General features: G+C 39.7%; 1 protein-coding gene across 3 annotated transcripts in view; it reads left to right on the top strand.

Annotated features, from left to right (window-relative positions):
- LOC119657273 (cytosolic purine 5'-nucleotidase) overlaps nucleotides 1-16,665 on the top strand; it is a 206,918-nt gene that overhangs the window by 19,119 nt on the left and 171,134 nt on the right. The window contains exon 2 of one of the 3 annotated variants that reach the window (XM_038064110.1): nucleotides 14,899-15,029. The exons of 1 other annotated variant lie outside the window; for it this stretch is intronic. In XM_038064110.1, coding sequence (XP_037920038.1) covers nucleotides 14,928-15,029 — 102 coding nt within the window. In that variant the 5' untranslated portion in view covers nucleotides 14,899-14,927. Of the gene's footprint in view, nucleotides 1-539; nucleotides 710-14,898; nucleotides 15,030-16,665 lie in introns of all 3 variants that reach the window. One more of the 3 variants, XM_038064111.1, reaches the window with a different exon arrangement.

Raw genomic sequence — 16,665 nt, 5'->3', positions numbered from 1 at the left:
CTAAAATTTTAACTTTCCAACGAGCACTCACTCATCACAAAGAGCCAGTATTGCCAGACATAGTTAACTTCAAAGACATCTGTCGTCAAAATATGGAATCCGTTTTCTCAATCTAATATACATATTGAAATCTTTTATGCATGTGATAACACAGAAAATAATTTTCATATTCAAGAAAGTGTAAATTTTTAGAGTAAAGTACATAACGTAATCCGTAAGTGTAAAACAACTGTCACATGTATGCCTTATACGAGATGTTAGATTCGTTTACTGACGCCCTCTTCTGGAAGCTACAGCAATATACGCTATTATAAACGATATTCGGAAGAACAGCTGGCTCAACTAAGATAATCCATGTTTATCGTTTCTCGCTTCCATCAGCAATGTCACAAAAAAGTAAATAATAGCATCATATCACAACCCATACCAACATCGTCCGTACTTCGTGACTTTCTTATCATTTCATTCCAATGTTACTTCTCGACATATCTTTAGATACATGCATTTAAATCTGATACTGATTAGCTTCACTTTTCCAGCTTGTTTTCAGTAGATACCGTCCAGTAAAAGTCGCTAATTCATAGGCTCAGAGTGATTAATCCACAAAACTGCATAATTAAAATCTTTACTGCAGAAAGTACTTTGTGTTGTCTATCTATTCCGTATCTTTCAAATTAAAATGTCTTTTTCGTTCTACGGCGCCAACAACGTAAGTATCGTAGAATTAGTTTTTGTTTTCAAATAGTCACTTAGCTAGCAAACTATAGACGATTATTATTGTTGAATATGTGATTCTAGAGTGTAATTTTAGTGCGGCTGATATTGTAATATTCTGAAATGATTCTATGTAGGTCAAAGCTAGAGTTTTTGTATTTTGCTGTGCATGGAGAACGCTATCAAGTGTTTTTGATTGGATTTAGTGATTTCTCGTTTTTGTGATTGCAATTTACACAGAGTTAATGTTAGCGCTATGAGCATCTCTTTTTTCTGCATGGGTTTCTTTTATATACAATCGATATGATTGATTGCTTGGATATTATGCGATTCGCAATTTATATTGATTTTAGAATAATTTGAAACGAGTAAATAAAGGCACACCAAATCTATGATTTCTTGTATAGCAAAATTGCACTTCATCGAACATTTTGAAGGTAAAAGTAATAATCTTCTACATAAGCATTACCATTAAACTTCATTTATCTGTCAACCAAAAGATACTCTGCTGATGAAATTCCGTTTTTGCAATCTTTTAGGCATTCCTCGACTCCTTTATATTATACAGAAGTATGGGCCGCCAGAATAGTCACTACCGAATGAAATAAATTGTCTTCAGGAGAAATGGCAACTTGGTTTCTCATTCATTCTACTTGTTTTTAGTTATCTTGTAATATCCGGGCTGAAGTTTCCTATCTCCCCCTAAGATGGCACGACAGTATCCAATAGTTCAGTTATGACGTTGGCTAATTCCATCTATAGAAGTGCTTGTCATCGTCTATAGCCCAGTTCCAATGTAGAAAGCTATTCGCTATCGGGATTGGGTTGCTATTGCCCCCCATATGAGGAATAGAACATTAACCACGCCGCGTCAGCTCCCCAGGGGATTTCCGGAGAAGTATCTACACCTGCTCTACTGTTCTTCGACTTGTATTTCTAAGATGACGTCGGTTAGCCTAGGATGAACTTATGATCCATTCATTGCCACTGCCACTTCTTGGGGACCAACGCGACGAAACGTATCTGGTCTGCACGCTGACTTGATTCTTCGTCGGCGATTGTGTTGGGCAACTACCCGGATTAGGCTGGCACTTTTGCCGAATTCTTCCACGAAACAGGAAGGCTGAGAGGAAGGAAACTTCAGCTGAAAAAGAGAGAAGACTACAGTCTAAATATTTCCTATCAGAACTTTCTCATCCGCCTCTACCAGGAAGAATAGAAGAAACAAAAACTGGAGATGCTAACGCTACTGGTATAATACCGGTATGTGAAAGCGAATCTATGCAGCCTGAACCCTATTAACGTGGGAAAGCTCCCAACCGACGACAGCGGAAGGTGCTACTATAAAAGGCGTAGTTTCTTGGGAATGAAGAAATAGGTGTTCGTGTTCCACTAAGTGTGTTATACCGACAGAAATTGGATGCAAAAGAAGGAAACTTACGCCTGAAATGGGGACAAGCTAGTAATCCAAGTCAGACCCACAATTTGGTTAGCGGCGGTTTTCATACTAAACTACACTAATATTTACAAACATAAGGGCTGGTCAAGTTAATCTGCAGCCTACCAAAGCCTCTTCCTATCTACTGGCAACAAGGTTAGTAAATTCGCAAGACTGCCTTTGTATATTTCCGGTACAAGAGCCATGGCTTGTTCAATTTAACAACATCAGTGGTATTGGGGGATAAGATCTTCTTCGATGACTCGCTGAGAAAGTAAATAAATGTCACCAGCGTAGGAAAGGCATTGTAGGAAGGACGCGACTAATAATGAGAAAAACACAATGAGACGACCAATAATTTCGATGACGGCTTTACGCTTTCTTACCAGGGCGGAGGCAAATCGCCAGACGCTGCCTCACCTCTGCCCTGGGAGCAGTGTGACCGAAGCGGCTCGCAGATATTAAGTGCTCCTTTATATAATTCCGGGTGTCCGGATAGCTGAGTGGTTAGAGCATAAGGCTGTCGTACGGAAGGTCGCGGTTCAAATCTCGCTGGCGACAGTGGGATTTGTAACGTGATTTGACGTCGGATACCAGTCGACTCAGCTGTGAATGAGTACCTGAGTCAAATCAGGGTAATAATCTCGGGCGAGCGTAATGCTGACCACATTGCCTCCTACAGTGTTCTGTAGTGTACCGTTACGGTCTTGAATGAAGTGCTCTAACACACTTCAAGGCCCTGATCCAATATGGATTGTTGTGCCAACGATTATTATTATTATTTATATAATTCGCAGAATACAACATGACTACGAATTATATTAAGACTCCGCGCGCGCGCACTGTGGATCAACACAAGAATCGAGTTATCGGTAACAATCTTTTGTTGCCATGTAGCTTAATTTTACCAATCGTTTACAAACCACACCTTTTCGATCATAGCGGATGTATTTTACTTGGGATTTTGATGGTTGGTTTGGATTATCTGATTAGCTTTCTCGCTTCCAGTTCTCACAGGAAAATTTTACGAACAGCCTTACGTTTTACTTTTGGTCTACATTTTTTTCCTGTTATGGACCTCATCAAAGCTCATATTCTTCCTTCGGATGTTATTTTCCAGAGCAGCTAAGCCACCTAAATTATGTGGCCATTCTTAGAAGCCCCCCTACAATTGGCTCGTGTACCAGTGGGCGATGCCTTCCGAGCGGACTATTGCTATGGCATCGACTGTAAAATAAGCTTGCCGGAAGTCATACCGCCATAATTATTATCCCCAATTCGTTCACAAATCTCTCGTTATTCCGATAACCCCGAAGCTCGACAAGATGCCCTGTGAAACCGAAGAATTGTGATTATTTTAAGCAAAAGTTGCAGGCACGTCACTTTGGTAATTTTTGCCCACGAATCATTCTCGTTTCAAACTTGTAGGCAACGCCGGATCAGTTCGTAATTGCCTCAAAATGGCATCAGCAATTCCGCATACTTTCTCGTGCGACCTTTTTAAGCCTACCATGAAGACCCCGGTATTCTCTCGCCACCTTTCGATGTTCCGATTTCTTTCTTTCCATTTGGCAAAGTCTCCACGCCCCAGACAAGATGATCTCAACAATGAGATTTCCTGGACACACCAGTAGTTTGCTTTCCTACTGTGTTGAAAAACGTCACGGCACTGTAGAGTCGCATGCCTCCATCACCCAATCTCATGACTTCCTTCTTAGGTCTCCCGGAATGTCTCCTCCTCGAAAACTTCAGTGGACCAGCCGGCTATCATGCAACTTCAGTTGTACCTTTGCCTACCACCTCTTTCGTTTCCAGTAACGAGAGAAATGGCAGAGGTAAGTCAGATCACTGATGATTTGTAATTACCTCACTTACCCCTACGATTGAGTTCTTGTATGCGGGACACTTGGCACTACCTGCAATGTGCCGGTCCATACTTTCCCTACCTTTTAGACTTTTTTGATAGAGCATGCTGCTGAAAAATGAACGAAATTGAGTATTGAAGTATCACTTGATAGATACTGGCTCCCTAAGTCGGCACACCATCATACGTATTCTTATCTCGTTTATCGCCTTTTCACTCTTTTATGGAGTATAAGGCATTCGCAAAGTGAGACTCTGCTTCAGTTAGATTGTCATCACACATAATGCTGCGCAAGTGATAAGCTCACGGCAACAATACAAACACAAGACGAACTCAAACATCCCGAAGGTTGGTACTCGAACCCATGGCAACGAGGTGGAGAGGCTAACGCTCTAACCCCCAACCATCATGTGCGTTTAACAGCTGATTCCACCAACAAACTGGCAAGAGCAGTCTGTGCACCCCATATTCCTTCTTCATCCCCCTGTATTGCACTCTCTTCTATTCCGCTCAGGTTTAATTATTTCCTTAACGCAATATAGATATCCCCCGTGATGCTACATCGTCTAGGTCCTAGGACTAGAGGATTATTCTCTCCTTTGGCCACGAAAATTATCGGCTGACTTCTCACTGGGTTTATTTAGGTCCAACATCAGAACCCTTTTGTACGTCCGCCTGATATGGCTCACACTAGTGTCCAAGTCTGCAAATTTTTGATCCGCCTTCACTTTCCGGATTATATCGTCATAGAATATATCTCCTGTCTTTGAAATAATGACTTTTTCTGAGAGATCTCCTTTTCCCGCTTTAGACTGCCACCTTTGTCCATTATAATAATAATAATAAGTGTGCCTTGAAGTGTGTTAGAGCACTTCATTCAAGACCGTAACGATACACTGCAGGATTACATTACCCTGTAGTAGACAATGTGATCAGCATTGCGCTCGCCCTAGATTATTACCCTGATTTGACTCAAGTACTCATTGACAGTTGAGTCTACTGGTATCCGACATCAAATCATGATACAAATTCCACTGCGACCAGTGAGATTTGAACCACGACCTTCCGTACGACAGCCTTGTGCGCTAACCACTCAGCTATCCGGACACACCTTTGTCCAATGGTCGAGTTTCTTGGAGCGGATTCTTCCACTTTTACTAAGATTGAGGCTATAATAAGGGAAATAGAAACCTTTCCGGAAATTATCGCCGGCTCAGCTTTTCTCAGTGAAGAGGTGAAGTGGAAGTGAAGAGGACCGGGAGCCCGTTTACCTGCTATTGAAAACCGCGAGAGTTTAGTTTCCGCAGCCCTGCGCTATAAAAGAAGCTTCCTTTTCGTCCTGCAATATTTGGTTTGATTTCTGGGTACCTCATGGCTAATTTTTATCCACGAGCAGGTGAACATCTACCTGGTTTGCGCATGGACATACCCATCTGCGCACAACCCCTGATGGTTGTACATGCCCACCACCCATCCGCCAAGTGTTCCTTTATCTGCACGAAGGGTACAGCTGATGAGAGATTTGGCAACTACACACAGGAAAATCAATAGTCTAACTTACTTAATACGTTTACACTACGGCCTCTGTAAAGATGAAACCATCGAACTCTCATATATTCTAAGACAAAATGGTCCAGTTGCGGCGAATGGTAAACTTATTGGAATCCAGTGTTCTCCAGGTGCTGATTCTTCATACTTTAATTACAAAAAAAATTTTGTTGTTTTGTAACCGGAAGGCAAAAATGTATTTATCGATGTCAGAAATTTTGGAAGGGACATTGATGGAGGATGGTTTACCTTCCGGTAGGTTTCCGTTTTATTTTTGTAAAAGAGAATGTTCGGAAAAATCTCAACGTCGGCCAAAATATCTAATTACAGATTGCTACGAACACGATGTGTAATATGCCTTTGGAATATTTACTAAATAATTTGCTTTTTGAAACGAGGGAAGAATTTGCTTTTGAAACTTCTAACGATCTCGATCAAGTAACGCTATCGTAAAATTCCCCATTTTTGGAGTGATTTTGTAGCCAATATTTCAAGTGAGAAGAAAAAGGAAGGATCTCCCATTTCTGCTCCTTATTTTGGGAATCAGTTGTTTCCTTCCTCAGGACTTTCTACCTTACTAGAAGAAAGACTGCACCCCGCGTTATAATTATACATTGGAAGAAAAAAAGCGTCGTCTAACTGATGTCCATGTGAAGAGCTTGATGACAGAGAAACATGTATGTAAAACAGATACCAAACTTTGTCGAAAGTACGTGGAATATTTTACTTTTCCCAAGACATATTATAGCAGAACAAATATACCAATATACTCGTACCTAGGCAAAATAAGCATTTGTGGTCAAAAATATTTTTTGGCGGCATTCAAACCTTTAATAAATTTTTTTATGAAATCCTTCAGAAATGAAGGGTGTTTTGCGCCAAATGTCAAAACTACAAAATGCCTCATCGCTCGAAAAGGAGCAAAATTGAGCCAGATAAATGGATAACACTGACTTATTCACAAACAACACATAACAACAAGAATAGTCTTAGAAAATAGGATATTATTAAATTCCTGCAAAACTTCACCAAAAATTATCATGAATTTCTGAAAACACTGATGGAGGGATTGATTCCCGAAATACAGTTTATTCGTGCATTTTTAGCCAAGAACTGAAATCGCTTGAGTTTCGGTTTTTTTTGCTGAATGTTTTATTCTTCAAGACATAAACTTATTTATTTTGTATATATATACAGAAACCACTTCCTTCCTCAGCGATTTAAATACGAGTATATACCAAAAAATGAATACACTTCCGTCCTCAAACAAAACACAATGTTGCCTAACTACGAGTATCTAAGCCTGATTTGCGTTGAGTGACTAAATTTCATTAATTTTGAAAGGAATTTGAAGATCAACAACATATTTTCTGAGTTATTGCCGCACATGCACTTTCAAATTAATTCAACTCAATTGGCCGAAATGCTCACTTGGCAGACCACACATCCAGCGCACCAGCCTTAAACTGTCGCGCAGCATAAATTATGTATCAAAAGAGCCAATAAACTCAGTTGCTGCAATCTTGTTTCGCTAATGAACGGTTCATTGATTTTAAAAGATAGTATGGGAAGAATGTGGTAGCATTTTTTAACTCCACTGAAATGTTTCTCTGTGCGTAAATCACAGTAAACCCATCTTACGGCTTAATACCGCCGTTTCAAGTAATGCCAAGGTTACTAAAATACAGTCCAGTCGCTTTTCGTCCTTGGTTGAAGTCATTACTAATGATTAAAATTTACAAGCAGTAGAAATGCCTTTGACCATGCGATACACACCTTCAAAAATAGCATCTGCCTCTTGGAAGTAGTAACTTCCACAAACTGGCTAATTAGCATATTCCCCAGCTTCCGTTTGGCGTTTCTGGTATAATTGCTTCGCATTACGCGGTGAAAGCTGTACTGCTTCGTAGACTTCACAACCTTCCCTTGCTTTCGGTAATGGTACAAATGAACTAGGCAGTGCAACATTACGCGAAATGTGCTCCAATTTAATGCTCAACCATTTACTCAGTTTACTAGCCTTTAGAAAATAATTTCGGCAATTCAAGGTTCTTGCTATTCCAAAAGATATAAATTAATTTAATGTTCGGTGTAATTGCTCTTAGATTATTATATTATGCCAATTTTGCCGTCTATCTATGTGTAAAGTATGCAGTAATCTTGAACTTGATTCTGCTTCAAATCTAATTTAAATTTGAAATTCAAAAAGGGAAGTTGATACCAAATAAATAATTTGTGCCTTTCGATTTTAATTGACTGGATGTTGTGAGACCACATCTTCACTTCAAGTTCATTAGAGATAGAGTGGAGTATGGGAGGGCGTTTGAGCGTGACTTTACGATTATTGTTAGCAATCATTCGAGACTATCAAAAAAGGAACTGCTTTGCCTAAATGGCATGAAAGATACGTTTTGGAGTAGCTTATCACTACCCCATTTATGAGCGACCGGAGACGTTGCTGCTTATGCTACTCATTTTCTTCAGTCAAAATTATCAAGTATTTTACTCACCTTTTACGCAATGAAGTCGGAAGTTATTTGCATTTTAACTAACAGTTTTGAAAATATAAAGCTTGGGTGTTAAAATATGGCTCTAAACCACTTGAAGCAAAAACTGACGCCTCGCCCTATATTGACAAATAGTAGATAATATCCTGACTGCCAAGAAAGCAGCACCGTTCCAATAGGGAACAGAATGTCAAAATTATTATCCGATCCGGTTGTTGTCCTATATCATCAACATTTTTAACCCATTTTAGCCTTGACGACCGTATTTGCGATATGACTCAAAAAACCGCGAAACAAGCCAGGTTTTTGAAGAAATGTGTTACTATCGATCCAAACACGATGCGCGGTTACTCGTGGAGAAACACCATAAGAAGCATCGTCCACATTATACGTGCAGCGCCCTGTACGCTACTTTATGCAGATGATGTTTTCCTAGCGTCTCATAGCAAAGCTGATAAGAATTCACTTGCCACGATTCATCTGAACATCGAAGTCGACGATAACGATAGCTTGATACACTAGATGATGATTTGGGAGCCTCGCGACTCCATCCAGATCAAGCCTTCATCAAGCACTCTATGGACTATATTTGTGAAAACTTGAAAAAATATGGAGGTCCCAGTAACACTGACTAATAATAATATCGTCAAGGGATGTCGCACTGCATCCCAAAATAACTATTATGCTCCCTTGTTGGTTATAGCATACTTATAAACTATAGTATGTCATTTAAACTTATAACCAACAGAATCTTTATTATGTTCTCTACTTTCATGTGTTTCAACTTGGCAGTGCCGGACACTGTCCCAGAACATGTGTGTCACTTTCCTCACAGAATCCACAGACAGTGTCCGAAGATATCTCTAGTTTCCCCAGGTGATAATTTAGCCTGCAGTGATCACTGAGTATTTCCACTATGATCCGGAGGCTCTTCCTATTGAAGTTTAAACAATCTTTCCAGTGCTTGGGTTAGTATCCCCCAATGACTTTTCCATTCTTGGTAAGTTCGCCCAGTAAAGTCCTGGTAGACCTTCCTTCTTCAATATCGTAGCCATGAGCCCATATCCGACTCTACATAATGGTTCTGGCCCGTGGTGTCATTTCTGCTCTCTTAGCCAGCTCGTCCGTTCCTTTATTGCCTTCTAACTCAATGTGGTTTGGAACCTAAAGTATCCAGACCTTATTGAGCAAGCCCAACGTATTCAATCTGTTAAGACCTTCCCGTACCAGTTTGGAATTTACCTGATAGGACCTGAATATTTTAATAGCGGCTTAATTGTTGGTTAGAATAGCAATGCTATATGGAGCATATTTTCGCCTGAAATATGTTGTTATTGGTTTAAAGAGCATTTTCCATGGACCAATGACCCCAGCGTCTGCTCCCTCTGCCGTAAGGAATCCGTTAGTGTACCAGGTAACCAATTGCTGGTTTAAGCCGTTAGTAACTACCATGCTCTCCCAGTTTGTCCAGTTGCTCCAATATGTTCCAAACTTCTTATTGAAATGAAACCTCGTCATGTTATCCTTTGGTATCAGTAATTCGAGATACCGCTAGAAAAAATGTCAATTTTCCTTCGATTTAGGCAGCTCCCCGTCTCACTGGTACTTTTACAAATGGAGAGGAGTCAATCCCGGAAGGTCCTCTAAGGCTGCCGTTGGACAACTTCTCATTACCCCGCTAATGCACAGCCAAGCCAGTCTTTGAAGTTTGTGTAACTCCTGTTATGCTGAGTTCGATTTTTTCTGCCCAGATTCCCGCCCCATGGCTAATCATTGGCTTTACTATTGTAGTGGTATATCCTGTTTAAGCATTTTCGGGATACATCTTTATTTTTTCCCTTTTATGGAAGTCATCAGAGCCTTTGTGGCTTTCCGCTTTTCTGAGAGATCAACTAACATACTCTACATTATTGGTGATAATAGCCCACTTTATGGACAACCTTGAATAGTATTCATGACAATAGAATTTGTGCCTGTCAATACTTCTATTTGTCCACTCTCTAACATTCTGTCCATCCAGAAAGGCAGCGAATTTCCCACTCCCTTACTGATTAGGGCATCGCGTCTCGGTGTGCGATGTGTTATCGAACGCTTCTTCGATGTCCAATAACCTACACAGCGCTACATATTTCCTTCATTTTTATGGTTGGCGGTCCTGCCCGATAAGCGTGGTGACATGGATGTAGAAAATTGCATGTTAGAATATTAGTTACAATATACATAGTTGTCAATGAAAGATTTAGGATGAAAAGGATCCTGTTTACTCGCTTTTGAAATAATGGCTACTTTCGCCCGTCTCCATGCCCTTGGAATATATCCCGAGGATAAGCTGCCCCTGACCACTCTGAGGGGAGATGATTTCCAGGCCTCTCTAGAGTAGTGCTGGGAAAATTCCATCTATTCTGGGTGTGGACGTGTTACTTCGAACTGTAGTCTTCCGAACTATCTGCTCCGCCCTTTGAAAAATATTCCTAGCTTTACTGAATGTGGTAGGTTTCAGGCTAACGATAAAGTGTTCCTCTAATGAATTTCATAGTTTTGTGCTAATATTCTAAAATGTTGATAACAAAACTTGCGATCATCTGAAAATCTCTTTTTTTCGTGTGGTTATCGAAGGTGATCTACAGCACGAGTTCTTATTTACTATTGATCTTGGAAACTTTGTACAAGGGAATCACTTTTGCACGAGCTGGTTTGATATGGGTCAGGAAGTTCAGGGAGAACCAAATCAAGAGGAAATTTCCTTACCGCTTACCCTCGTCGCCCAACATACACAAATCATTCATTAGGTTTAAACTTTCCTATCAAAATATGAGAAGTTTAGAAACGAAACTGTTGTGTTCCAATCTATTTGCCCTGACTTAAAACTTTGGATTCTGAGATCCAAGGCTACTAGGTTTTTCGCTCTAACAGAGATCGCACAACTTAAGGTAGGGCTGGAAGATTTCTGATCACTGTGAAGTCCATCCGCCTTCGCCATGCTTAACATGCTGGTCCCAACCTCAGGACCACCATGGGGGAGTTTTGAAGCAACGTTTTTAGTATTACCCTCAGTAAAAAAATTTCACCATACTGTATCCTACCAAACCACACCCTTTCGTCAAGAGGTCTAAAGCAATTGACCAGATCCTCCGGGGTCAGGGTTCTACGAGATGAAGAGTAAAAGATAGATTTGTAGTTTTCTTAGATACAAATATGTATTCGTTTTTCGGGAACCAACTGTACCCTTCCCTTCTCCTTCTTCTTCACTGAGGAAGGAAATCTCACAGGATAAAACACTGAGGAAGGGAATTATTACGTATTTCGGGTACCAAGTGTTCTCTTCCTCAGTGTGGAAGGGGATTATTTGTATCTACTTTACATAATTATTAAGCAATAGAGGAAACTATCTTACAAATCAACCTTTTACTTAAAACTTTGGCTAGCTAGCTGCCTCCTACATGATATATGAAATGACAACGGCAAACGTCTCATTGACTTTACAAGTAGCACGAATTTAATCATAACATGGTAATAAACGTCTATAGGTGCCGGATTTCAAAGACCTGCGCAATAAAAGCTTACCCGGAATTATTGGTTCTACGAACGAGGCATACAGGCAAAATATAGAGTGAAACACAAGGACGAAGATGTTAAGGCAAAAGAAGCATGCAACAACAGAAGACAAGCCTACCAAATAGTGAAAACCTTGAGGCGTCAGTATCAACTCAAAATATCCCTTTGTGAAAGTAAACACGGGACAATCGTTGCCCTCACTACCCTACATTTCACCCGACATCAAATATGGAACCAGTACTAAGCCCTCTGATTTGATGCCCCACCCGATCTGCGAAAAAAAATTGAATCCCCCCCCCCCCCCCCTTTCCCATGTATGGGGAACCTCCTTTTAAACTCAACACAAAATGGCGCTAATTGCTATATGTAGAGGGATTCACAGAATACACGTTCTCACCAATCGTGACAATTGGTCCCGCTGTTTCCGAACAAATCGAGTGTGGCAGACCGATAGACGGACGGACAGGCATCGACTCGATTCTAATAAGGTTTTGTGTGAAACAAAAATGAACAAGACGTCAAGCATAGATGAACTCACGAGGCAGTCCTTGGACCATGAAAGCTATCCATAATTTGGTTATCTCCGCCTGGATCCAAGTACAGATTCTGCAAGAGTGGTCGAAAAGTGTGATAGGCCCTATACATAAGGTGATATGCGGCAACTACATCTCACTACTTAGTACGTCCTATAAAATCTTCCCAAAAATACTAGCGGAAATAATTAGACTGTACGCCAATAATATGATCCAAGGAGCTTTTCGGACTAACTATTTATGGTCAGATAGAAAAAATGGACTCAATATGGGCCTCCATTAAATATTCGTTGATTTTAAGTAGGAATACGACAGTATTGACGGAATGTAGAAAGTAATACTTGACTTAGGAATTGCAGCAAAACCGATAAGCCTTACCAAAATGGATTAAGGGGTTAACCCCACTCGTTGCGCAAAAAATATGTTATTTTCACGATTTTTTTAAAAAAAAACTTTGAAACTTTTTTGAGCGATCATGATACTATCTTAAAGGGCATACATTGTACAATTTTCGTAACATTATGTTACAAATGATCTACAAAAACATGTATTTTTATGTTTTGCGGTGACCGAAATTGTGGCGAACTGGATGATCTGAACCAAAAAATGTCGATGGATTCAGTTAAATAATAATACTAAAGGATTTAAAAAACTTTTTAACTTTAGGTCGGTACGAACTCTCTCATTTGAACTACTCTCATACTTTAGTCATATGTAATTCGGACTGACTTGCAACTTTAAAAAGTATTCTCAGATAGTTGCCCTGCAAAAAAAATCTACGCAAACAAAGCCTTCTACTCGGTCCTGGAGGTTTTAAAAGACAACACAGGAAAGCAAAGCTCTGAGCATACAAAACGGTAATAAGACCTGTGCTATGCTATAGATGTGAAACATGGACACATAACACAAAGTTTATAACAACTGGTCAATACCATCGAAGAGAATAATAGAAGCTAAATACAGATACAACCATGAGTTGTACCAAATATTTGACAATCCTCAAGTCTCGAAAATAATCAAATTTCGGAAGTTGCAATGGGCTGGCCACGTTCAACGTATGGATGACACTCGGATACCTAAAAGGGAATTCGAAGGGAGAACAGATAGAAGAGGACGAATACCAGTAGGAAAATTCCGAAAGCGCGGGGAGATTCTGTTGACACGCATCCCTTCTCGGATTTCGAAATTGGAGGACGCGATGGATGAAAAGAGGAAATCGTGATGGCTTAGACCTGGTTTAGCCTCGATGACGTAAAGTCTCTCCTTCGTGCTGAAACCATTTTTTCGTCCTACTCTTTTTCTTATGACTGTATTACTCTGCATATTTCTCCAAATTCATTTGTGATAGTCCCTCTTACCCATACGATTTTTCGACAGATTATGGGATATCTTATCTACATTTTACCCCTCTCTCCTTTTTGTTATTTATGCTTACTTTAGTCTTCCTGTGCTCACCTGGGCTAAAGTTCTAGGCTTTATTACCATCTGTGATGTGTGCTGTGCTCTTCAGAGATCACTTAAACCACACTCTTGATCTTGCTCTATCCAACTTGCTTATGCATCGCTTTTCCCTATTTTAAGATATTTCTCCTTACGTCGGATCTGATGCTCATCACTCTGATCTTGAAATCCATGCGCAATTCACTTGTATCACTGCTAAATTCAGGTCCAGCGACTATCAACTTAGATGTCATCCTCACTTCTTTAGCTCGTGACCATTCTCACTAACTTGCTTCCTTGTTACGTCCCCTTCCTAATCGAGGCATTGGCATGCGCAAACTTCAAACCCTTTTGGTCTCACATCAGCAACATTCGTATTCCTGCCCAGCCTTTCCCAACTTTTTTTAAGTTTAATGCCGCGATATATAACTCTTCTCCTCCTTTTCCTTTTTCTGCTGACGTGGTATCGCCTCTTGCATACCCCCTATAAGACGACCTAACCCTCCTTAATACTTTTTAACGATCTCGTACGTAGCATTCTTGAGTATTGTTCCGTCATCTAGTCCCATTTCCGCAACTGTGATTGTCCTTCAATACAAAAAGTTGAACGCAATTTCAGTCGATTCCTACTCTTTAAGATGAACTTCCTCGTCTGGGCTATCCTACCCGACCCCACTCCTTTGATCTCCTACGCTATTTTAAATCTTTGTGCAGAACAGACTGTTTGCGCTATGCATGGACTCTTGCTCCACAAACTTTTTGACTCATTTTCTAATGGAGGCAAATCTTTGTGCTGCTAAAAAAACGCTCTTTAGCTACTGAATTATTAGAAGCCAGGCAATCGGTTGACATACCACCACACCAATCAGATTGGTTGTGTTTACTCATTAAGCTAAACGAACTTGTATAAACTTCCTTTTGAAATAACTTGTAGTTTCTCTAAAATTAGAAAAATCCCATAGGAATCTGGATGGTTCTATTCCTTTCGTAGCAATACTATCGCCCACTTTCAGCAATAAGACTCCCCTGAATCTATCTAGTGATTGTCCTTCATACTAGATGCGCCCTCGCAATACTACCTCTTTCATTTCTCTAGAGTGTGCATAAAATGTAGAAGTCCTGTGTAAATACTGGAACAAAGTGCTTCGAAATGATTTACAAGGTTGTGTTTTTTGGCTATTTATTTTCAAAATATGTTTTTTATCTTTCTTTGTATGGCATAATTAACTTGGAATTTAAAGCCCGCATATTTTACAGGAAAGTTTTTGCAAAGTAATAAATTTTCAAAATAATTTCCAGCCTTTTTTCATTCGCTATCAATTACGAGGATGCTATGCGCTCAGATAAATTTATTGCGATATGTTAGTCGTAAAAACGTACATCAGAACTTAATGGCATTCATGCGGTTTTCGCAACGTGCAGACAATCGGGTAAATACCGAATCCTTTTTATGAACTTTGTATCTTGTATTTGTACAAGAGCGCCCACCATAACTTTATCGCTAGAACAATAAAACAAGCATCGTGTGGTTCACTTAATTAGAGTGCGTATGTGTGAAATTTATCAGATAATCACAATCATTTCCATTAAACTTGATCGTGCATTTTCCTCCATTAATTTCTAATGAGTCTGTCTACGGAGCAGTGATTGTTAGGGAGGGGGAGGGTAAGATATTCGAAAAACTTAGGTTAGTATAGAAAAGTACAAAACAGGATACGTACTACGTAAATCTTACGGAAGACTCAAAGGACCATCTTTCCAGCCAATGCATTCAAATTGGAAACATAGGACTCTCTCAGACAATGGCAGTGTATTTGGGTTGATGTATGCAAAATATATTTGGAGCCACCCTAGGTATTTGCAATTATATTACATGTAGGGATTTCAATATCAAACATTTACATTCATACAAAGTTTAGATGTATCTCATATTTTTACATAATTTTCAACTCAGTGGTTTCACTAGACATTCTACATGTAGGGACAAAAGAAACATTTTTTCACCGAAGGTTAGGAAAAAATATCAAGCCCTGTGTAGTGAAAATTCACATATTTTTTTTACATACAAACATCCTACATTTTTTTCGACTACGTTTTGCAAGTTTAGTCCTGGGGTTTCATATTGAAACACTGAGTCTCCTGATTTTCACACGACTTTTTTGAAGCTACCATAGTTGTGTGCTAGCAGTGAGTGTTCCGAGTCGACAAAAACATTTTTTTTATTGCCGTCTCTTACTTTTTCAACTATTGGTAATCAACATTAGAATTAATCGTTTGGCTAGGTAATACTATTGTAGACCATCATACATGAACCCCTTTCAATCTCAATGAACACTCACTCGTTACCTTTCTTGCTCGTAGTATTGATGCCGTTTTGGAGCTACGTTTTTTTATTCCAAATCCTCTGCAGAGCAGAGTCAGAAGTCCCATTTATATTTGCTTTCAAATAAATTTCAATACAACGAATCTATCCAGTGAGCTATCCAACATCAAGTAAACTTGAAATGCCAAATACAGGGTGTGGCGCAGGAATTTCCTTATTTAAATCTCGCGCCACACAGCGGCCATTAATCATAATAAAGTAGACGCATGCAGGTCCTATTCATGATCGATTGTTCAGTGGGTGGACTCGTTTATGGATACTGGCAGTGTGTGGAAAAGAAGCCAGGACTCTGAAATTTCCCAAGTGATCTGCAGGCAAACAAACAGTTGCTCTTAGGACTTCTGATCACAACAGTAAGATGAATCCTTCATGAGGACCTAAAATTTCATCCATAAAAACTTTGTTAATAATAGTTAAAGTTCATTCAAACTTCGCAAGGTTATTCCTTATATTTGCCTTACTACCAATGCCAATTTTGTAGTTGTAGGATGAACTTAAGGGGGGTTTTCGGAAAAAATGCTAAAATATAGTAATGTGCTTTTATTAACTTTATCTGAGCAGATATAGAATGGGGAATTTTGAGGCCTAGTTTTCGTATAGATGCACCATTTTTCGGTGACACCTGCTTCGCTTTTTGGGGCACACATTTTGAGCGCTCACTCCCCTAGGTTTCATCCAATATA

Source organism: Hermetia illucens, chromosome 5 (assembly GCF_905115235.1).
Source record: "Hermetia illucens chromosome 5, iHerIll2.2.curated.20191125, whole genome shotgun sequence".
In the NCBI taxonomy this organism is placed as follows: Eukaryota; Metazoa; Arthropoda; class Insecta; order Diptera; family Stratiomyidae; genus Hermetia; species Hermetia illucens.
Note: the sequence above shows the minus strand (reverse complement) of the source record. Positions and strands in the feature narration are given on the sequence as shown.